Here is a 24745-nt window from a genome sequence, read left to right as displayed (position 1 = left end):
CATGTAACTGAATAGTACTTAAGGTAATGCATTTAGTTGTAAAATTAGGTTCAATAATGCTTTAAAATGTTTCCAGAAACTTGGAAATACCACAATTTATTTTTTTTTTTTTTTAATTAACAATTTGCAGAAGGCTTTTACAATTCTGAGGAAAAAGAAACAAACCAACCAACCAAAACCCAATAGCTGATACAGTTATTGAGATTCAGTGAACTATGAAGTTTCTACAGTAGCAGAGATTTTTCTGGTGGCTGTTCAGATAAAGAAATTAGATTTGCTTATGAATATGGTAGTTCATACCTCCTCCATTACTAAAATTAGGGATTTGCAGCTTCATTTTATTACTTGCCCCCTCTATGCTGTACAATCTAACAAAAGGGTCGACAAGGCATTACAAGCTTTATTACCATGATCTAGCTTTACTTTTATCTGGATGGAAGGTTTCTGTACTATGTCCGTAATATAAATGACCAGTCGTTCTTCAGTGGACTAATTGGGCATTGTAGACTCAGGAGAAGTTTATTGTATTAGAACATTTTATTTTAGATACATTAGTTTGATAGCTTGTCACACTGGAATATCTATTCATACATGGTAGTTTTTCATTAGTGTTATGATTTCTAATTATTTCTGCTTGGGGTACTGCCATGGAGCAGCAAGTAACCAAAAATGTAGATAAATGGTTACTTGACTTAATCTTCTATCCTTCTAACAGTTTGCTGAATACTGTAGGATTCTGAAAACATTAGTGATGTGATTTCCCAGCGAACTTGTAGTAGCATGGGTAGCAATCTTCTAGTAAAAGTAGAAACTGGGTTAAAGTGAAAGTTGGTGAGAAGCAAATCATGAGCAAACAAATTGCTCAGACTCGGAAGTCAGGTATTTTTTCACTTTTTCTTTAGCTCAGCTAATCAGGGAAGGACTGGTTCACATATTTGGAAAAAAATCCCTTCAAATTGCCAAGATGCAGAAACAATCAGGAAACAGACATGAGGCAGGAAGGAGGATGAAAATGCAAAAAAAGGTTTTCCATCCAAACACTGTTCTTTCACTGCTCATTCGCAGTTATCGAAAATCATCATGGGCTTGAGTTCTCTGGCCTCACAAATGCGTGCTTGCTTAGTGCTTCATTCTGCCTTTGCTCAATAATGTGTTTCCTTTCAAAAATGTTTATTGCAAGGCCTATGGCTACAATACTGTAAGTCCAAATGCTCATCGTAAACACAAAAGCAGTTCTTTTTGTGACAGTATAAGTAATAATTTTGTCCTAATTTGGCAAAATTGATGATGCTGTTTGCATCTTTTAAGCAGTTATATGATTTACTTAAGAAACTCGTAAGAACTTGTGCCCTAAAGCCTGTGTTCAAGGTTTTCTTTAGATTTCTCTCAGAAGGCTTTCTTCCAATCCACAGTTAATTGAACTAAATAGTTTTAAATTTCATTTTATCTTGGGGAGAATGTGTGCCCTCTGATTTTGATTTTTGAACCGAATAAATTATTTATCTGCTAACATTGAACTCTTAAGATTATTGTTGTGTATAAAGTCATCACACCCAAGTTTGATTACAGTAAAACTTTAACAAAAAAAAAAAATAATTTTTTAGCAGAAGTGTTCTATTTTGAAAAAAACATGAAAATATTAACAGATTGTTACTGCCCCATTAGGCATATACCTGTATTCTTACATGCTAAAAGAAGTGCTGTATCAGGCCTACTGATGAAGACACAGAAGCAAATGAGAAATGTTACTGGTTTCCCTCCTTCCTTCAGTGATAGTTTGAGTGATTTGCCAACCTCATTATTGAAAATTCATGCCTTCCCATATCAATTTGTCTGCATCTTTTAGACAGTGATGTTTGTTGTGGCTTTCTTCACTATATTACAGAGTCCTTTCCTACCCAGGGTTTTTTGGTTTTTTTTTTGTTCTGCTCTTGTTCCCTTTGAGACACTAATGCTGTAATCAAGTCACCTGTTGATCTTCCTTGATCTTTCTTTTGGTTGCTAAACAGACTGATGAGCTCTTTGTCATAAGCAATTTTCTCTTTCCTCTCCAGTTTTAAATAGTGCTACAAATAGCAAATTCTGAGTTGTAAGCTCAGTAAGATTTGGACTCCTAAAAGCCATAATGAACATGGACAAAACTCCAGTCCTTATCTTTTTTTATTATTTATTAATATTTTTTTTTATTTTAGCTTTCTTACATATTGCTACTCTATGTTAAAACGGTTGAGACAGTGTCACAGTTCCATAGAAGGGTTTGTGTTGGAAGGGACCTCAAGATCATCTAGTTCCAACCTCCTTGCCATGGGCAGGGTCACCTTCCACTAGACCAGGTTGCTCAAAACCCCATCCAACCTGACCTTGAACATGCCAGCGATGGGGCAGCCACAGCTTCTCTGGGCAACCTGTTACAGTGTCTCTCCACTCCCATAGCGAAGAAACCTATTTTGATTAGGCGGTACCATGAAGCTGCGGTAAACTCAATTTGTTCAAACCCATGCTTTTCATGGTTATTGTTCTGTTTTGCAGCTCTCTGAGGGCAGTAGCATAATTTTTACTTGTGACTTCATCTCCCATTTCTTATTTTACATGCATGCTTGTTCTGCAGTTCAGTTTCCACCTGACTTATGATCTTGTTATTCTTAGAGCTGTTATCCTGTAGAATAATACTGATCAAATTCAGGGAAAAGATGAAATATAACCTGGAAGGTGGACAGCATTCCAGCTATCTCTTAATTAATTAGTACCTCTAATCATGTGTACTGCTGAGCTTATTTAAAAACAGTGTAGTGAAAAGATGTCATTTTTAGTTCGAGCTGCTGAAAGAGAGCATCACTCTAAACAGAGCAAGCCTGTTTTAAAGTTTCAAGCACATAATGTATGTTGAAGCAGTCACTTTGTTTTTCTAACATGCAGCTCAAATTAGTTTTAACAAAACTAGTACTATTTTAGAACAACGCAAACTTAACTGGGAATCTAACATGCGGCTATTTATACCAGCTGTGCAGTTCCATATTTAGAAATACCCACTGACAAAAAAATTCTGATAACTAAACTATAAGAGAAATATAAGTGTTCCCAAATCTCCGCTTGATGCGTGACTTTTGAATTACGTATTTTTATGGTAATTAAACACTACAACAGTAAAGTATCTCATCAGTTTGGAAGCCAGTAAAAATTGGGTATCCCTGTGGTCTCAGGCTAACTTTTTCTCTGGTGTAATACCTGAAGTTTTGCTTTTCCTTTGTTGTAAGATAACATATACTTAAAGCCTGCCTTTCTAGAATATTGACAATATTGTAGGTCTTGCTTCTTTCTGTATATTCTGAATCAAGATGATTTAAAATAGTGTCATCATTCTGGAGATTGATTTGCCAACTTGAAAAAATTAATCAAAACTTTTAACTTCTACTTAAGTGAGATTAAAAAATGTTTTTTGTACCATGCTATCTGCATAGACCTGGAAGGGAGAAAGAATCCAAAATCTGTTGGTTTTAAGGATGAAGGAAGGCTCCATGGTTCACAATAAGGGAAAAACACATTTTGTTTTTGAACTGGAAATGTAGTCATCCATGGAAATATGATTTATTTCTGTCACTGGCTGATATTTCAGAAATGTTGGCCCTGAGTCATTTTCATAGGCATTAGACTGTACACTTTAAAAGTCTATTCAGTAATGGATGTATAATGACTTGGAGATAAATAGAAAAATCTGCTCCACCTGATGGAGTGTTGATAAAGGAAGCCTTTCAGTTGAATTTTCCATATTTTCCTGTGATATTTCTGAGCTGTTACTCACTCCTTGTAGATAAGGAAGTTAACTGGTTCTCCCATTGCATGTCTTCATGGGGTGGGGTAGACATTTTTTATGGTGAATAAAAGATAATTATTTCAGTAACTGACTGAAAACTGAATAAAATAATAAAATCAGATAGGTGCATATTCCTTTAGATGCTGTGTATCTAGAACTGATAAAAAGCCACTCCTCATTATTCAGTTCATGAACTTTTCTTTTTCCAGGAAAGGCAGAGATTTGCTGTAGGATCAAGTTGAGCTATTTCACATTGTAAGCAAGAACCCTCATCAAGCTGTGCAGAAATCTGTCCCTTCTATACTATATTTTGAGGAGGAAGTCTAGGAGATTATAAACTGTAAAATCAGTTAAGACAGCTCAGTGTGACTAATAGATATTTGCTGTAGAAAATTTTTACAAAGTAAGATATATGATGTATCTGTCATAATCCTTCATGACACTGTCTAGGAATTTAGTAAACGTGAAGAAGTTAACTCCCAGAAAAGTAAAAAAAAAAAAAAAAAAAAAACCTTGGGTTTTTGGGTTTTTTTTTGGTGGGTTTTTGTTTGGTTTTTTTGTTTGTTTGTTTGTTTTTAAGAGTTTTAGCTAAGCTTGGGTCTATTTTTGTTTTTCATGGCAAGGCTTGTGACATGTTTATATTTAGAAAAATAAAACATCCATCTGGAGGTCCCCCACAGTATTAATTTTCTTGCTATTATGAGCTCTTTCTTAATACTAACCGAACCCAGGAAATCCCAGGAAATTATTTTTGAGGCTATTTTTGTCCCTGATTCACTTTTACTAGGTTCATACTATTACTAACTTGAATGTAATAAGTCAGATAATCAAGCTGCTTGTTGCTTATATTGTGGCAAGCTGAGAGGAAAATATATAACATGCAGGACTTCACTGGTCATACTGATACAAATAAATTACTGTATTTAATCAACTAACTCAAAATACAACAAGGCACAGAGAGATTGAGGTCAGACATGCTAGGATGAAACTGGTGTCTTTCTGACACAGAGAACTGTTGTGCTAAATATGAGCCAGATATATTGGCACAGGGAACAGTATTTTTTCATGGCATTTTGGCATAAAAATTAGGTAACTGGAGCTAAATCACAGGAAAATCTCAGTGCAATCTATGCTTATTTTTTAAGTGTGGTTCACAGCAGTTAAAATATGAAAATGTTCATGTGAACATATAAATGTAAAATGGTATGAGTTAAAGTCTTTTGTCTGAAGCCCTTGTCAATCAGGCAGCTTAATGTTTTGACATATTTATGAAATAGATGCTTAAAAAGTTGTTAAAGTGCTGTGTCCTGCATTAGATAGTATTTTCTTTCTTTATTATTCAAGTAGTATGACAAAGACAAGTTTAAACTGCTTTCCTATCTATTTATCTGGAAAAGTCTTTGGGAGTATGAGAGCTTCTGCTTCATTAATAATAGTAGAAGCCAAACAGGATTTTCAGGTACCTCAAGGAAGTGATGGGTATACAGGATTTCTATCGAGACTGTGCAAAATGCCCTGTGCTTGGTCGACTTGAGATGAAAACTAACACTGATCTAAGAAACTGAGATAATTTTGCAATAATGATAAGGTGATGTTTACAGATCCATCACAATAGCAGGGACAAGAAGTTTTGCTACATCTGAAAACTGCATGTTTGAGAACATCTTGTTTTCTACATAGTACATCCAGCCAGTTCTTTATCCACCAAGTGGTCCATCCATCAAATTGATATCTCTCCAATTAGGAGACAAGGATGTTGTGTGGGACAGTGTCGAACGCTTTGCAGAAGGCCAGGTAGGTGACATCAACTGGTTTACTCTTGTCCATCCGTTCTGTAGCCCCATCACAGAAGGCCACCAAATTGGTCAGGCAGGATTTGCCCTTAGTGAAGCCATGCTGGCTGTCACCAAGCACCTTGTTGTTTTTCATGTGCCTTAGCGTGCCTTCCAGGAGAATCTGCTCCATGATTTTACCAGGCACAGAGGTGAGACTGACTGGTCTGTAATTTCCCGGGTCTTCCATTTTCCCCTTCTTGAAAATGGGGGTTATATTTCCCTTTTTCCAGTCGTCGGGAGCTTCACCTGACTGCCATGATTTTTCAAATATGATGGCCAGTGGCTTAGCAACTTCATTCGCCAGCTCCTTCAGGACCCACGGATGGATTCCATCGAGTTCCATGGACTTGTGCACGTTCAGATTTTGAAGATGGTCTCGAACCAGATCCTCTCCTACAGTGGGCCCAAGGTCTTCATTCTCACAGTCCCTGCGTCTACCTTCTAAGACTTGGGTGGTGCAGTCAGAGCCTTTGCCAGTGAAGACTGAGGCAAAGAAGTCATTCAGAACCTCAGCCTTCTCCAAATCCTGTGTAGCCAGTTCTCCCGAAAGCTTCCTGAGGGGGCCTGTGTTGTCCCTAGTCTGTTTTTTGTTTGCTACATACCTGTAGAATCCCTTCCTGTTATCCTTAACATCCCTAGCCAGGTTTAATTCTAACTGGGCCTTAGCCTTCCTAACCTGGTCCCTAGCTTCCCAGACAACATCCCTCTATTCTTCCCAGGCCGCCTGTCCTTGCTTCCACCTTTTATAAGCCTCTTTTTTATTTCAATTTTCCTCAGCAGTTCCTTATCCTCCCAAGGAGGTCTCCTGGCCCTCCTGCTGCACTTCCTTCTAGTTGGGATGCAACACTCCTGAGCTTGTAGCAGGTGATCCTTGAATATTAACCAAGAGTCTTGGGCCCCCCTGCCCTCCAGGGCTATATCCCATGGAACCTCACTAAGCAGGCTTCTGAAGAGGCCAAAGTCTGCTCTTTTGAAGCCCAGGCCAGTGAGCTTGCTGCACACTCTTCTCATTGTCCTGAGGATCTCAAATTCGACCATCTCATGATCACTGCATCCAAGGCTGCCCTGGAGCATCACATTCTCAACAAGCCCTTCCCTGTTAGTGAGCACAAGGTCAAGCGTGGCACCTCTCCTTGTCAGCTCCTCTATTACTTGCAGAAGGAAGTTGTCTTCCACACAATTGAGGAACCTCCTGGATTGCTTGTGCCGTGCAGTGCCATCATTCCAACAGATGTCAGGGTGGTTGAAGTCCCCCATGACAACAAGGGCCTGCGAGCGTGAGGCTTTTCCTATCTGTCTGTAGAGTGCTTCATCCACAGGTTCTCCTTGATCAGGCGGTCTGTAACAGATCCCCACGGTAATGTCTCCCATGGCTGTTTTCCCTTTAACCCTGACCCACAAACTCTCTGTAAACTGCTCACCTGTCCCAGACAGAGTTCCGTACTCTCCAGCCTATCCCTAACATAAAGGGCATCTCCCCCTCCCCACTTGCCGGGCCTGTCTCTTCTAAAGAGCCTGTAACCTTCCATTCCAACACTCCAGTCGTAGGAGCCATCCCAGTTCTCTTATTTGTCAACTACAATAGAAGGATGAGGAAGAATTTGGGATTAGTGGTACAGCTGGGTATGGGGCAGCAGAGGAAGTTCGGAGGTAGAGTTAGGGCAAAATCTGCCTTCATGTTTGTTGCACATTAGATGAATTTGAGTTAGTGGCTGAATCCCACCTGCAAGTCAGAACTTCCTCGTATTTGAACTAAAGGATGTTTTTTGGTTTTGGTTTGGATTCTTTTTTTTTTTTTTTATGTTGTTGTTGTTCATTTTGTTTGGGGCTTTTTTGTTTGTTTGTTTTGGGTTTGGGTTTTGTTGTTTTGTCTGGGTTGTTTTTTGGGGGTTTGATTTGGTTTGGTTTTTTTCCCCCACAAATGGAGTTACTATAAGCTTTTGCTTTTGAAGGAGCATCTACACATCCACTATTTCACTTGACCTAGAGCATATGTAGCATTGCATCATGTTCACGAAAGTATGAAGAATACTGTTGTCATGGTTTAAGCCCAGCTGGTAACTCAGAACCATGCAGCCTCTCGCTCACTCTCCCCCCTTCCTCCCCGCTCTCCCGGAGGGATGGGAAGGAGAATCAAAAGAATGTAACTCCTACGGGTTGAGATATGAACAGTCCAGTAACTAAGGTACAACACAAACCACTGCTGCTACCACCAATAATAATAAAGATAAGGGAAATAGCAAGGGAAGAGAATATAACTGCTCACCACCCCCTGACCGATACCCAGCCCGACCCGAGCAATGATCTAGCCCTTCCGGGTAACTGCCCCCAATTTATATAGTGGGCATGACGTGCTGTGGTATGGAATACCCCTTTGGGTAGTTTGGGTCAGGTGTCCTGTCTCTGCTTCTTCCCGGCTTCCCCTCCTCGCTGGCAGATCATGAGACTCGGAAAGTCCTTGGTCAGAGTAAACATTACTTAGCAACAACTAAAACCATCAGTGTTATTGGCTTTGTTCCCAGGCTGAAAGTCAGAAACACAGCACTGCACCAGCTACTAAGAAGGAGAAAAATGACTGCTACCACTGAACCCAGGACAACTGTTGATACCATTTTTACCTGAAAACTTCAGAACTGTTTGCTGTTTCATTTCATGAACTTTATCATAGCTGTGTACTTTTTGGCCAGACTGAGGCAGTGAGTATTTAGCGAAGGCTGGCAGTGCTCGCCTGGGAAGCATAGTATGAACACAAGTTAGGTGATGGTGGCAGTCCAAGATGCTTCATCCTCATGAGGCTGAAATGTTGTAAGTTGCAACATTTGCACTCATCAGTTTAGGCATCAGTGCATGGATAAGTGCTGTTTCTAGCCTCAGTTTACAGAAATTGTTCTGTGATGAAGTAGGGGTGTCTGCCTTTCTCCTGCAAACTTACACTGTAATCAGCTGATACAGGGTTGTGCCATGGGATACTGTAAGTGGAAGGACGATTGCTTGTGTCACTATTTGGCAGAGGAAGGGAAACATCTGTTGAATACTTTTTGAATTTAGAAGCTGATGAAGACTCTGGTATAGGTAGAGTGAGTAATAGCTGTACTTGCAGTAGAGTAATGTAGCAGCAATGAGAATAAGTAATTGTGGCAAGAATAAATTCTAGCATAGATTTCAACAGCCCCTGAGCCCTTTAACCCAACTAACATTAACAAGATTTTTCTATGTATTGCAGGTGTTCACATAAATTAAAAGAGAGATGAGATTCCAGCTTTTTTTTTTCTTTCCTTTCTTTTTTTCACAGAAAGCAGTTTCTGAATCTTTAATTTTGAATTACTTGACATGTCTTTATGCTTTTCATTTAAATTTATTCTTAGCAAGATTAAATCGTTTTTGTTTCATGCTCTTTCACTAAAATACTTTTCTGTCTTATTTCTTTATCTGGTAGTAGTAACCTCTTTCATCTGAGTTTTAGTCTGTGAAGCTCATTTTCATTTCCCCTTGAAAACAGGTTTTCTGTTCCTGGTCATCCTGCTCCTTGTCCAGTTTTGAACATTGGTAAAGGGGGTTGTCAACAGCACTTCAAATGAGGCCTTGTACAATGATATTATTTTTATTATTTTTTATATTTCTATATGAGATGCCTCTTTGTCTCATACAACTTTGCTATTTTTAACTGTTTTTTCTAATCAGTGCAGAGAAGTTTTTTCCATGAAAGGCTGAAAATAATTTTAAATTAGTATTACCCTAAGAAACTGGCAGAAACTACATAGAATTAATTTGAGTTTCGTCCTTTTGGTTTGGGATTTCTTTTGGCATTTGGAGAGTTTTTTAGTTATGAGATTGTTTTGGTCTGGCTTCTTTTTTCTTTCCCAGACTGAGGTAAAAGCTAAGACTTACATCAAGAATCATGTGCACGTAACTAATTATCAGAATTTTGAATCTAGTAGTACAGAGATTTGAGAAGCAAAATACAGGGACAGTGTATTCAAGTTGAGATGTTAACTCAGTATATGTAGAGGAAACATGGAGAAACTTGTCAATGTAATAAAAGATCCACAAATCATTCTTATATTGTCAGTTTGACCTGAATAAAACAGTGCTTATTTCTTTTCAAAATATGAAGGTTATACTTAGCATTGCATTTTAGCTTTTGCAGTATGATTTCAACACAGGCATTATTTGCATTAATGTAGTCTTGAACATAATAAAGCCCTTGGCACTGATGTAGTTTATTTGACCATTTCAGTTTGAATGAAAATTTAAATGCTTTTTGAAAAGTCAGAAAAATCCAAAACGTAGTCAGCAGAAGCACTATTATGGAATTGACTCTTGCAAGCAGGAGGTGGGGGGATTTTATACCCTAAATATCAAATACATCCACAGATGCTTAACAGAAAAGGCACTTCTTTAATGCAAAAGCTGACTGTGCTGAAACAAAGATAGAAAGCATTCCATCAGCAGATGATGAGCCAGCATGTTCCCTACTAGGCCAGAAACTCAAAAACAGTGAAATATGTTTCATACTGAATGAGCTTAATTTGCACAGTAACTTAAACGTTAAATATAGTAAGGTCTGTTTCAACCACCAATGAAGCCACCGGTTTTGTTTGCTGGACTTGACACTGTTGACAGTTAGTGACACAAGTTGATGACCTGGAAGCTGCTTCTAAATTGCCCATTTCTTGCTTATGTGAAAGAGGTAAAAAATACTTGATCCTTTTTCTTGTTTTTGTGAGTCTGTTGTAGAAGTGTGTATAATACCTCTGTTCTGTGCATAACAGATTTGCAGCTAATGATGAATCTGTTGAGGCTCTGGAGCAAAATTAAGGATGGTATTCCTTGTATGGAACAGCTGTGGCTAACTTTGCTTTTTACTGGCTTTAACAGCATGGAATAATTTTTTTCAGCCGCCATTTCTTTGTTAATGTAGAACATAGTTATTAAGTTATTCCAGAAATCAGCTGGAGGGCTTTGCAACACTGGCAATCTGAAGGAATTACCTAGTTGAAGTAATACATAACATCTAGCTCTGCAGCTAATTCAGAAAATAGGGTTTGCTGAGGCAGTTCCCATGGAAGTTGAAGAGGGCTTTACATTTGGTATTGCACTCCTTTCCATGATGGGTGTACCTTTATTATCAAGAGGTATTAAAGAGTGTAGTTCCTAGAATGATAGAGGCCTTCCTTGGTATTATCCAAGGTATGCTGAACATTTTGAAATTGCCTTAAAGCTACACCTGCTGTAACAAAACAGACATCAGGTCTTCTGGATATAGGACATTTCTTTGCTTGTGATTGTGGAATAGAGCAAAGCAACTAGTGCCTGACCTCCCTTTTAGAGTAGGTTTGTGTAACTGATAGCACAAAGGAATTTCTGCAGGCATTTAGGAGCACTCCTTTACTGCAGTGTCACTGAAGCTCGAGTTCCCCCAAAAAATCCATCCTTGTTTTCTTAGTTATGAAGAAGGAATTGGTTTTGAATTTCAGTGTTAACTTTAAATACTTTGAGAAGCTTAAGGAGTTGGTTTTGTTGAGGGTTTTGGGTTTTTTTTTCATGAAGTAGAGAAAGACAAGAGGTTTTGTTTACTTACCCAAAGCAAGTTATACTTAGTGGCAGAGCAACAGCTGAGGCAAGAAATTATTTGTTCTGAGCATGATTTGCTGAGTATCATGTCTCCTGACCTTTGATCAGATGAGCATTACTGGAGATTAATTGAATCAGTGGTGGCATATGACATGCTTCAAGTACCTGTACGGAAAGATTTATGTTTATATCTGATTATAGCAGATTAGTACCTGTAGCTATAAAATGTCAAATCTACTGTGCATATTTAGGCCTTCCCAAACATCTGTTCAGTGAGATCTGATGTTGTTGTGTTGTGTATGCTGAGGGTTTTTTGAAGTGAATCTACATATAACAAACAAAATAAAAGCCATTATGGAAATTAGTAATTTAATGTGGATAGGTCATTTGCGATTTCATTTTTAAGGTTGAACAAACACTTTGTAATTTGTCCAGAAACAATTAAAATGAAATTTGTAAGTAGGTATTTGTCTGTTCTGCTCTAAAAGCTGAGATAAAACCCTTTCTTTTTAGGTTAAAGGCTGAGAGGTGTGATCCAAAAATATGGAAAATAAAGTACATTAGGTTGAAAAAGAACTTATCTGTATACTGGTATTATTTAGGAACTGAAATTATTTTCATTAATTCTAGTATTTAAGATACAGTTGGGCTACTATTTTTCTTTCTGAATGGGAGCTGCATGGAGACTTTCTTTCTTCCTTTATTAGCACAGGTAATATTTGGTTGCTATGCAGGACCTGAAAAGGTAATTTCTTCAGAGAGTCCCGTTGTGTAGCATGCTACAGTATACTGCTGCTTTACTTTTCCCCACTCCCCTGGCTGATGTTTCATCTTGTCTTGAGAAGAAACCTATGACATCTTCTAGTTTGCTGCCCAATTTTTCTGTTATAGCACTTCCTCATTGTCATGGTTTAAGCCCAGCCAGCAACCCAGAACCATGCAGGCGCACTCTCACTCCCCCCCTTAATTCCTCCACTCCCGAAGGGATGGGAAGGAGAATTGAAAGAGTGTAACTCCCATGGGCTGAGCTACGAACGGTCCAGTAACTAAGGTATAACACAAACCACTGCTGCTACCACCAATAATGATAAGGGAAATAACAAGGGAAGAGAATACAGCTGCTCACCACCCCCCGACTGATACCCAGCCTGACCAAGCAGTGACCTAGCCCTTATGGGTAACTGCTGCCAGTTTATATACTGGGCATGATGTGCTGTGGTATGGAATACCTCTGGGTAGTTTGGGTCAGGTGTCCTGTCTCTGCTTCCTCCCATCTTCCCCTCCTCCCTGGCAGAACGTGAGACTCAGAAAGTCCTTGGTCAGAGTAAACATTACTGAGTAACAGCTGAAAACATCGGTGTTATCAGCGCTGTTCCCAGGCCAAAAGTCAAAACCACAGCACTGCACCAGCTACTAAGAAGGAGAAAAATGCCTGCTACTGCTGAACCCAGGACACTCATATAGCACTTCCTTTCATCCTTTCTCTGACTTACCTTACTTCACTTCCATCTTAAGTCTTTAAACACCGACCACTTGTCACTTTCCAGAAATGCTGCTGGTTTAGGCCTCTTGATAGGAATGGTGAATGATAAAGCCTGGGAGCTGATGTCGCCTAGTAAGAAAATCTAACCTTATCAGGTATTATTTTTTTCTGCTAATCATGACATTGTAACCTAGGTAATTCAGTAATCTGACTTAACTTCTGTGCAGCCTAGTTATGAACAGGAGCTCAGCATCACCTTTGTGAGTCTGAGCACCAACTTTGAGCAAATTTCACATTACCTAAACAATATTTGTTAGAATATACTTAAGAATAGTAAAGCGTTGGAATTCAAATATCATCGAAGCATGGACTATTAGTTGCATTAAAATTCTCCTATCCATAAAACATTATGAAGATCCACTGAACTATACCTGTTGAAGTCTTAATCTCCAAGGTGCCTATTTTCCAAAAGTCACATGAAATATGATGTTGTATCTGTTGTGTTTTTATTAGTGCATGTGATCATAAAGTGGATATTTTAAGGCAGTGTTTTTTTAATATTTTAGAGCACCACTGATATATTTTTTTTATCATTATATAAAACTTAAAATATTTTTTTTTCTTGGTTTACATTCTAGCAAGTAAATGAACCAGTCCTTTTTAAGGAGTTACATATGCAAGAGGTTTTTAAATTCGAGGAAATATTCAAACTGGTAGTCACATACATTGCAAGCCATATATTTTCTATTTCAATAATAGAATTGTGTTTTCTGATGTAGCTTTTGGCCAGTAGATTGCTTTCTAAAATGTGAAAGAAATTTTTTTTTTTTTTTATCTTGGATGTGTGCATATAGTTAGTAATAAACATAAAATTGTGTACTTTTGTACCTTTATTTCTTTACATCCTAGAGTATCTTTTTCTGTTTTTTCATAAGTATTCTTTGTTCCAAGTCATTCAAGTGTGATTCATAAGAACTATTATGATGAAAACCGCTGTTAATTCACGTACCTGGAATTTAAAACTGGTATTCATTCTTGTTTAAAACTCTTAGTTAAAAGCAGTTGCAAAATGTAATAGTGATACAAGGCATGAGATCCATAAAATTAAAGGATTGAACAGCTTGCAGGAAACTATCATGTAGTAATAATTAGTGATTTCCTCAAAAATCCAGGTCTAAGCTATAGGTTAAAAAATAAAATGGGGTTTGACTATAAAAGCATAAGAAAGGTAACTGTGAAGAAAGCAAGTTTTCAGCCACAGGCCGATGTCAACAAACAACAAAATAGATGTAAACTTAGTGGTGCATTACTTGAAGCTGGACATAAAGCAATATTGCCAGCAGGGGGAATACAGCTCTGAAATAGCCTCTCCAAATGAATAAAGGGGGCAAAAAGAGGACAGGCCAAAAAGGTGGTTTAATGTGTGGCAACTCACCATAGTCCAACCTGTGTCTCAGAGAATGTGCTTTATTTAGTTACATACTCCCAATCTCGCCGCATGGAGGTCTTGCGTTACTATACCATTCTTTAGATCCTAGCCAGTTCCTGTCGTTTCTTAGCAGTACATACCCGGTATCTGTCAGGATTATGCTAGTACAAATATGATAGTTCTACTCATTCTCAACTCATATCTTCTATAAACTTCCACGTTTTCACAGATTCAGGAGATTCTCATTGTTTTATCACCTCTCTGTTCCAGGTTTCCATCATATCTTGTTGCTCCTTTCGACATTGGAGCTTTCAGTCTCATCTAGCAATATCTCTTCCCAGTGTTAGCATCTCATCCTCTTTCGTCTTATAAAGTTCATAGTTGATCACAATCCTGTTAACCTAATCTTCTTTTATGTTTTTGTTTTGGAGTTTTTCAGTACTATGCTGGACCCTCTTTAAAACAGTTTCTCTTGCATGTGGTTCAAGACATCAGGTCTACCTATGCCAATAAACTGACAGAGTATGTGCTTTGGCACTGAAATGTTATCATTTATTCCACTAAATTGCTAGCAAGTTCCCAGTGTGATTTTGATCTAGGAAATGTAGTGGGCTGTTCTTAGTATTTTGGAAGTTTGATGTGCCAGAGACTGTCCCCAGTAGTCGATGTGAATGAAACTACTGTGATTTGGAGACATAGAATTTAATAGCATGGACAGGGCCAGACTAGCAGTTGGCCTTGGTACTGCTCCATTCACTGATGTAAATGTTACTTCCAAATCTCTGGTGACCTCTTTATAACCGCATATTAGAAATCACATTCCATCCTCCCTTGCCCTAATAGATTAATTGTCACCTTTGCTTTTCTTCAGTAATAGTTGTGTTCCCTGAATTCCATTGCTGGCCTATGTCTATAATTGCCTTTATATATATATTTCCAGTGTCTCAATGAGAAAGCATTCTTATCAGCCCTCTATTTTTCTGTTAAGATTTCCCAGCTAGCTCTCCTTTGTCCATTTTCATTTGCTAAATAACATTTTCTGCAGACAATTCATAACTATCTTTGTTCCAGATCTATCTCTTCCTCTCTTACTCTGGTACTCTTTTGTTAATTAATTATGAATTCAAGTTAAAAAGGATCAAATAGAATCTGAAACTGCCTGTTCCTAACCACTGCAGAGCACATGTGATCATCAAGGTGGAATTTCACTTTCTGAGCAATAAGTCTTATAGATTGTTCTCTACCATTTCAATACCATTTGAAAGATGCTGCCTTTTCTTTCCGTCTTCACTTTTGTCCAGGGTTTTGTCTTGTTATGATTCAATTGTTACAACATCCTTCTGTCTGACCTTTGCAAATTCAATATTCCTTTATTTTTATTTAGATTCAGTTGTTGCTTCAAAGCTAATTTCCTGCCCTATCACTTTGCCCATCCTTTAGATTCCTCCACTGACTCTTGCTTAATGCAGCTCAGGACACTGTTCACCTTCTTTGCTGCAACAACGTGTTGCCGGTTCATTTAAAGATGTTGAATCAAGCTGATGTTTGTCTTCCACTTTAGCATGTCCATTTGGAGCTTGATAGTAGTCTTCCTTTTTAATATGGTAATTTGGGACAAATATCCTTCAGGCAGTTTAGTATAATCAATGTATGTATTTGATAGAATTATAGGATGGTTTGGGTTGGAAAAGACCTTAAGATCATCTAGTTCCAACCCCCCTGCCATGGGCAGGGACGCCTCACCCTAGACCATATCGTCCAAGTATTTATATTCACAATAGTATCTTAGCAGGTGGTGTTGTCCAGACCATTTGCTAAGGATAGTAATTAAAATCTCCTATAAACTCTTCATTGTTGCTGGCACCAACTATCATTTTTTACTTGGAGATTTGAAGGGTACTGTGATTAACTTAGTTCATTAGCCTACCTTGAATCCTTTCCCGAACTCTAATTATAAACTCAGTATTAATTCTTTCCAAACAAAAGCCCAGTGTCCCATCACAGGTAAAGAACTAAGATTTCTGTCTGATCCCTTCTAGTTACAGCTGTCATCCTAAACCTACAAGCAATACTTGAGGCTTTCAACGTCTCTGAACACTGTATTAGTGATAGTAAACCTTTTTGATACTTGATATATTTGTTTTTAAAAGCATAGATGTTTGTGTCTGCCTAGATTCATTAGTTGTTTTCTGTGGTTTGGTCTGTTTGTCAGTTTTCTCTTACTTCTGCTGCCCAAACAGGACTCATGTGGTTGTTTAATTTTCTGTGTCTCCATTTAACCAATGAGAATTCTATTGCAGCTTTTCTGTAAGCTGACACTTTTTGGTGGAGCTTTTATGGCAGCAGTGTACAACTTCTGTCATCTCTGATGCTGGAGACTCATCTGACTTTTAACATTTTGTATTGCAGTTCCAGTCACTTCTATTTCTTTACAAAATGCAGAGAAAGTAGAATTTAGTATTTAGAATGTGTTACTCATCCACACTGTTTTTTAAATATCAAAAACTACTAGCCATGCATTCTAAAGGTTGCACAAAAAAATGAGTATGATAGACTATTCATTTCCAAGGAAAAATATATCTATCTAGACAATCACATTTCCATATGGTATGTTGCATCCCAGTAGAAGCAATGTTATGACCTTTCAGCTTCAAAAGAAACCAGTCCTGTTTACCAAAGGAGAGATTTAGCAGAAAGTCTGTAATATATGGACAGTCAACAACAGGATTACCCTGTCAGTCATAAGTCACCTTGATCAGATGGCTTGTTGGCAGTGGCAGTTGAGTCCCAGGACTCCTTTTGTGCAAGCTGTTTAATATCGTTTAGATTAACCCAAAGCCAGAAGTACTAGTTTGAGTTAATACAGTTATCATTTCTATCATATGGATTGTCCTGGTTTCAGCTAGGTTAGAGTGAATTTTTTTCCTAGTAGCTGTACAGTGCTGTGTTTTGGATTTAGAATGAGAATAATGCTGATAAGACACCAATGTTTTAGTTGTTGCAGAGCAGTGCTTACATTAAGTCAAGGACTTTACAGCTTCTCATGCTCTGCCAGTGAGCAGGCTGGGGCTGCACAAGAAGCTGAGAGGAGACACAGCCAGAACAGTTGACACCAACTAGCCAGAGGGATATTCCGTACCATGTGGCATCATGCTCAGCATATAAACAAGGGGAAAGCTGGCCAGGGGGCTGCTGCTTGGGAACAGGCTGGGCATCAGCTGGTTGACGGTGAGCAATTGTTTTTCATTCGCATTACTTGTTTTTCTTGGGGCTCATTTCTCTCTCTTCTTATCTTCCTTTTCATTACAATTATTATAATTATATCTTTATTTCCACTATAAACTGTTCTTCTCTTGGCCCATGAGTTTTCTTGATTTTACCCTTCTTTCTTCCCTATCCCATTGTGGGGGAGTGAGTGAGAAGCTGTGTAGTGCTTAGTTCCCAGCTGTGGTTGAACCATGACATAGGTGCACACATGACCCACAAAATCATGCTAACTCTATAATTGCTGATAATTAGTAAATTTTGCAAAGTGGATGTTTAGCAATCTCACCACTAATCTCACGCACGTGAAATTTGTTTGTTTGCTATGCCAATGACTAAAAGCATCACTTTACAGTTTTTATATAATTCTTCTGCAAGCTCTTCAAGATCAGACATTCAGTGGCTAGGGTATATGTACATCTATGCCAGTATAATTAAATTTGGGATCCACAGCTGAACTGTACTATTCTGTCCTCCAACTCAGATTTAGATTTTGGAAGCATAATAAACTGAACCTAAAATGATGTAAAATTACTGTTTTTCTCTAGAAAAGTCTTAGAAACACCCAATGGTTTTATTAATATTTTGTGTGTTTACATTAGAATGTGAAACTAATGGCTACATCTACTACTAAGTTAAAGAGTGTGAAGGCACAGGCCCATGCACTATTAACTCAGTTACCTGTGTGGTTCACAGAATCACAGAATCCCAAGGGTTGGAAGGGACCTAAAAAGATCATCTAGTCCAACCCCCTGCAAGAGCAGGGTAACCTACAGTACATCACACAGGAACTTGTCCAGGCGGGCCTTGAATATCTCCAGTGTAGGAGACTCCACAACCCCCCTGGGCAACCTGTTCCAGTGCTCTGTCACTCTTACAGTAAAGAAGTTCTTCCTGATGTTAACGTGGAACTTCCTATGTTCCAGCTTACACCCATTGCCCCTTGTCCTATCACTGGATATCATAAAATTCTTTGGCGCTATTCTCACCTTGCACTTTTCCAGATAATTTGCAAATGTAATTTAGGAGTTACTCCAGTGTAGAAGCAGTAGGTAGTTTGGATGTGGCTCTCCTCCCTGTATGGTGAGTGTGTACTGGTGGGTATGTGGCCAGTCTGTGCCAGTTGGTCTCAAAGTCAAAAAAAGGCTCCTGGCACCCTTCAGCCGATTATTAGAAATGCAGCCCATGTATCTGTTCTGTAGCAACTTTCTAGAGAATGTTTTTGTTCTGTGCTAAATGTGCTCTAGTTAAAGGTAATTTTATCACTCTTTCAGTCACTCTGGGACTGGTACTGCAGCGCAGCCAAGAGGCTGTAAATTCAATCTAGTTTATACCCCATTAAGTCCTTAATCTATACCAGTAGTCCTTAGCAAAAGGTTCAAATCATTATGGTATGTAAAGATGAATAAAAATGAACCTCATCAATGTTTACAAATATGTAAAGGGTAGGTGTCAGGATGATGGAGCTAGGCTTTTTTCAGTGATATCCAGTGATAGGACAAGGGGCAATGGGTGTAAACTGGAACATAGGAAGTTCCACGTTAACATCAGGAAGAACTTCTTTACTGTAAGAGTGACAGAGCACTGGAACAGGTTGCCCAGGGGGGTTGTGGAGTCTCCTACACTGGAGATATTCAAGGCCCGCCTGGACAAGTTCCTGTGTGATGTACTGTAGGTTACCCTGCTCTTGCAGGGGGGTTGGACTAGATGATCTTTTTAGGTCCCTTCCAACCCTTGGGATTCTGTGATTCTGTGATTCTGTGAAAGAATATTGTGGTCAGAGCAGTTTGTTATCAAGCATACACCATACCCGTGTATGCTAGAGCATTGAGTATGTATGCTGGCTGTTGCACTAATTGATCTTCAGCAAAAATGGCTGTATTTCTGTTTTGACCACTGTTCGTAGAAGTGTGCTGTGTTTATTCAGATACCATTAATTAATGATTTTCCACAATGTCATTTGTTTTTATTTCAGTGTGCATACTCATAAATCTCAATGATTTCAGTATCTTATCCTGTGTGTAGCACTGTAGCACCATCTTGTGTGAGCTGCAAACGTCGTTTCAGTATATGCATTTAGCAATCTTCATGTTGACTGTAACAATTTTATTTAAAACCCTTTAATGTAAAACTGAAATTGGGGAAACAGGAACATGAAATAATTCCCCCTTATAATATATGTGGTAGATTTCATAACAGTGAATTCATTTAAGATACCTATATGCCAGGATGATCCACATAAATATGAGGCATGGGATACTGCAATCAGGAGGCAATAAATACGTATTTTATCTCATTTTATACTACAAAAATACAGAAGTAAAGCACAGAGATTAGAATCTCTGTGAGAAATAAAATGAACTATGGGATGGGAAATCACTGCTAGGGAAAATTAAATAGTAATTGTTATGAAATAGCTGACAGGAATAAAGCTGGAAAATGCTTTCAAATGGTAGCAAAGTAGCAAATGGAGCAAGGACAGAACTCAATGTTCATAATTAGCTGTAGTGCTTTGAGGTTTCTGTATGTTTACACAGAGGCAGAAAGTGGGAAGGGAAATGCATAACCCAATCTTTTTAGTATGACACTGCAAATAATAATTGGAGGCAATATTTCGGTGCGTTGAATGCACTCTGACACTTTAATCTGTCACATGCACTTTTTTGTTCTGCCTCTTCACTCTTTAACTTACGTCTAGTTTCCCTTCATTTTTCTCTCTACTTTTACCAGGCCAGTGTCAGTTTACTTGGTAGTTTGTGTGAGAGGAATTATAGTCTTGCTATTAAAGCAAGTTCAGCCATGACTCTTACTTGCTGCCATTGCTGAAAGTCCAGCATATTAACATGGTGGTGGCTGCTCTATTGAATGTAATGAAAAGAAGCTCTCACCATCACTTTCACTCTCTTGTGCTGACAATTATCTAATTTTTCCAAGTCTATTAATATAGTTTGGGCAGCTATATAATAACTCTAATTCTCCTTGGGTGATTATCTATCTATTTGAATACTTAGGTGATGGAAACATATGATTAAGAACTCAAAAGTATAAGAACTTGTAGCCTTAATTGTAACTCACAGAATGCAGTTTTACCATGTGTGCTGCCTGAATATGGCGCAGAGATAAAACTCACCCCCTCTTCTTTTTTTATATGCAACTAAGTCATAGCGGTTTTCATGCCTTAAAACTAGTAGTAAAAAGTCAAAATGTCTTTTACATTCCTTTTTTTGTCATGATTTCCTCAATCAAAATACCTAGCTGCAAACTGCACTTTGCATGAAACCACATTCTGACTGCATCAAGTGCTTGAATTCTTTGAGGAAGATCATGAAATTGCTGAATAATCAGCCTGTCAGGGTTTCAAGTGTGAAAGTAAAAAAGATATTTAGAAAAGCTGTATTGCTGCCTTTCATTTTTTTTTTATTTATTTTGTTGTGTTGTTGTTGTTGGAGTAACTGCTGGAGATAAGGACCTGGTAGACATGGATATTCTCATCTGGTTTTGTTTTCACATTAAAAGAAATAATGGTGTCTGACTTTAGATCGTGAATATAGATATGAGGAGGGAGAGACTGTGATCAAAGAAAACAGGATTTGGCTTCCCTGCAACCAACACTCTCCCAGCACACAACCAAATAATTTTGCATAAATCTTTGATGATTGCTACAAATGCAGATCACGAAGGTGAAGAACTGGCCTGTGGAATGAATATATATATTGACAGATGCTTGGGGAGGGGGGGAATCTATGGTGTTCATGCACGTATTTACAGTCCATTATTCTTCTCTGCCTGTCCTGTTTTGGCTACAGTTAATACTTGTGAGGCTTGGGGGAAAGGACTTTTCCTCTTTCTTTTGAAATGCTAAAAGCAACTAGAAGTAAAGTTCTGTGGGTATCAGTTGTTGACAACAGACTTCCAAACAAAAAAAAAAAGGTTGTATCAGTGCTTCTCTCACCATCCTTTCTAGCTCTGTACTTGCAACGTATAGAGTAAAAAGAGCTTGGGTTTCGTCTCTTGCAGCACAGTTTTGCAGCAAGCAGGTGCAGGTCATGCTAGAAGCCTTCAATCTTCAGCATTTGTGCAGCCATCATGTCCATATGATCCATACATCCCGAAATCTCTCCACTTGACTGTGTAAACATCTTTGTTATTTCCTCTTAACTACGCTTCCATTGCACCTTCCATTTTTCACTTTTAGATGCATTGATCCAAGAGGTGTAACTGCTTTCTACATCAACATTAAACAGACACAGCTACCTCTTGTAATTCAGACAGTTGAAGGAATTGATAGCAAAAACAATTATTAGCAAATTAAAGATATTCAATTAGATTAAAAGTTCAATAGTAATAAACATTGAGATACTGGCTAAAATGTGTCAGCAGGAGTGGAGGCTGGATGGTGGTATCCAAGAATTTAGATCCCTTTAAAACTAGATGAGAAAACTCATGTCATGATTCCAACCTCAGCTAAGGACTGAAAGAGTTATGTAAGAGACTGGTGGGAAGAGAATAAAAGCCGCATGTATATGTGGTCTAAAGAACCACAATGCAAGCCAAGTCACTTCCCATACATCAAACCATACTCAGTTCTTTCTGCTAACACGTTTTGTGTGTTTTGTTTAACATGCAAGGTATACCAGAATATAGATGCTGCAAACCCCCTGAAAAGATAAGGGAAGTGCTGTGGATGTTGTGTTTTGCCATCTTCTATCCTGAGTACTGCTAAAAAAATCAAATCCCTGTTTTAAGTTTTGCAGATTCTGTGGAGAAAATGTCACAGAGAACACATACCAAAACTAAAATCCAAAACTGCTTCTTTTCAGCAGTCTTTCAAAAAGTACTCGTGCTTTCTTCAACCCACTGCTTCCGTTCCCACTGTCTCTGACATATGAGGCATATAGAAAAAATTGCTGATCTTTATTTTACATACAATACTACATTATTAAATAGACTGTGCTGATAGGCTGGAATTCATATTCCATTCACGTGTAGTGGAAATAGAGGGGTTTTTTCACCAGCGGTTTATATGCTCAGAAAAATTATTTTGGTGTCTTTGTCACAGCTTTCTACTGTCCTTTAAGAATATTGTATTTAAGGATTTATTGTATGTGTAGTTTAGTAATTTTATTTAATTTCTGGCATTTCAGGTGACTCTTGGAGTAAGCCGGTAGAAGTGACAGCACTTTATTCATTCGAAGGACAACAGCCAGGTGACTTGACTTTCAAAGCTGGAGACAAAATCATGGTCACAACCAAAACAGATTCCCAGTTTGATTGGTGGGAAGGTAGAGTAGGAGGACAAACTGGCATCTTTCCAGCCAATTATGTTGCCATAAGTAACAACTAAGTTCATATAGAAGAAAATGTTGAAGCAGGTAGTGTATTTACACTGAAAAATATATTTTAACTTTTCAGATCTTGTTAAAATGAGATTCTTGATCAAGACTATTCTAACATAAAATTAAAATGTATCAAATTACCTTAACTTTCCTCTACATTTATTTCTTAAATAAACAGTAGTTGATAATCCATTTATGACAGAGTTTTAGTTTTGAGCAAGTTGCTGTATAAAACTACTCCAATTTGTGTCTTGTTTCAATTCTGCCTTGCTATATGGATTTATTTTTCACATGAGGGAAAAATTGTGAACAGTTTCAAACTAAACATAAATACTAATTTATTAAATTAAAATTTATGGTCTCTAATAAATGCTCTCAATTTTGCTTCAAAGCATTTCTGAGTTGGAGTTTGTTACTTTTAGTAAACACAGATCTTTTGTTCACAGGTATAGCAGAAGAAATTACTGTTATACTTGGTTTTAAAAATCACTTTAGGCATTGCAGTATTTCTTAGTAACTACTGTAGGTCCTGTTCCCACTATTTGTCCTTGTTAGGCATATAAAGACCTTTTTTTAGATAACTCTGTAACAGTTAAGCAGTTCAGCTTCTCTGATAGCTTGTTTATATTGCCCTTATCTTTGAAGAATTTAAGCACTTCTGAAAGTTTGCTTAGTAAAATGCTTGAATAGTCCCTCCCAGAATATTATACTTCCTCTAGCCTCGTAGAGAGGAGGACATCATTAGGAAATCATTCTATTACACTCACTGGCAAAAGTTTATGGATTTCTTTCAGACTGGGCCACAGGTTTTTGAGAAACTCAAGATAAGACAGAAGAGACTGAAAGAACAGTGAAATGTATTTACTAGCTTTCAATGAAAATCTTTCATATTCTTTGCCTCACAGAGGGGACAGATGTATGTGATCTGTCTTCAGACAGATGCCACCACCAAACAGATCCATACTGTTGCAGGTATTTTTTTCAGAAGTTATTTTCCAACCAGCTGTAAAAAGTTATATAGGCTTACATAGCTGCAGTGGAAGTGTTAATATATGCCTTTAGATAGACTGTTGTAGCATCTGCCAATTTGAGGTAAGAAGGCAGATTCTGTATTTACCTATCATAGGCTGCACCTTTTGCTTATGAAGCAAGAAAACAGTAAATTGTCCAATATGAAGACTCAGCAAACAGAATTAATATGATAGTCCCATATGCATAGTCAATATGCCTCATATTCATGAAGAATCACTCCTGCATTTATCATACCATGTTGCTGCACTTTAGTTGTGCAGTAAAAGCTAAAGCATCCACTAGTGGAATTGTGCTGTAGTACCTCATTACTCATTTCCAGAATGCTGGCTGCTTTTTCAACCAGTGTCCTTGCCTTTGTGTAGGGTTGTGAAAGCTTCTTAATTCATCTCAAGTGTCTTCTTCCATGAAACTATCAGTATTTATGAACTTGCACAGTAAAATCTTTTTATTGTTTATGTAAATTCAGTTTCTTGGATTGCCTTAGCTGAATTTGGGGAAAAATGAGGATTAGCTAATCTAAGTATTCAGGATAGTCTATAGACATTGCAGGATAGCGTTGATTAATTACTAAATCGAAACTGCATTTTTAGAAGGAAATATTGAGTGGGAAGTGTATCTCATACCTGGAACATTCCTTTCTTCATCTAAATAGAATGTAGGAAAGAGAGGATTCAGTGGATTAGCCTATTGCAAGAAAAGCTATTGGTTGTCAAAACCAAACCTTCCTAAACCAATACAGAACTCTACTGTATGATCCTACATGCCTTTGAGACAGGCTGGATTGACCCACATCAGTGGGCTCAGGCTAATTCCAAAAGTGTTTTTACATTAAAAATATTTTACAGTAAAAGGCAGTCTGCGCTACTCAGTAAATTTAAGAGATGCATAAGAAACCGGTAGTTTATATAGGAAGATTCCCTGAAGCAGGTGTAGAAACAAAAACCTAGAGATAAAGAGACACCCAAAAGACACTTGTGTTCT

At 37.9% G+C, this 24745-nt stretch overlaps 1 protein-coding gene across 3 annotated transcripts in view; it reads left to right on the top strand.

The window, feature by feature from the left end:
* Positions 1-23126, top strand: part of SH3YL1 (SH3 and SYLF domain containing 1) — a 53468-nt gene extending 30342 nt beyond the window's left edge. For all 3 annotated transcript variants that reach the window (XM_065681549.1, XM_065681550.1, XM_065681551.1), the window contains one exon: positions 22541-23126. In XM_065681549.1, coding sequence (XP_065537621.1) covers positions 22541-22740 — 200 coding nt within the window. In that variant the 3' untranslated portion in view covers positions 22741-23126. The remainder of the gene's footprint in view (positions 1-22540) is intronic.
* The last annotated feature ends 1619 nt before the right edge of the window (positions 23127-24745 follow it).

This window comes from Lathamus discolor, chromosome 5, assembly GCF_037157495.1.
Source record: "Lathamus discolor isolate bLatDis1 chromosome 5, bLatDis1.hap1, whole genome shotgun sequence".
Taxonomy (NCBI): domain Eukaryota; kingdom Metazoa; phylum Chordata; class Aves; order Psittaciformes; family Psittacidae; genus Lathamus; species Lathamus discolor.
This window is presented reverse-complemented; position numbering and strand designations above follow the sequence as displayed.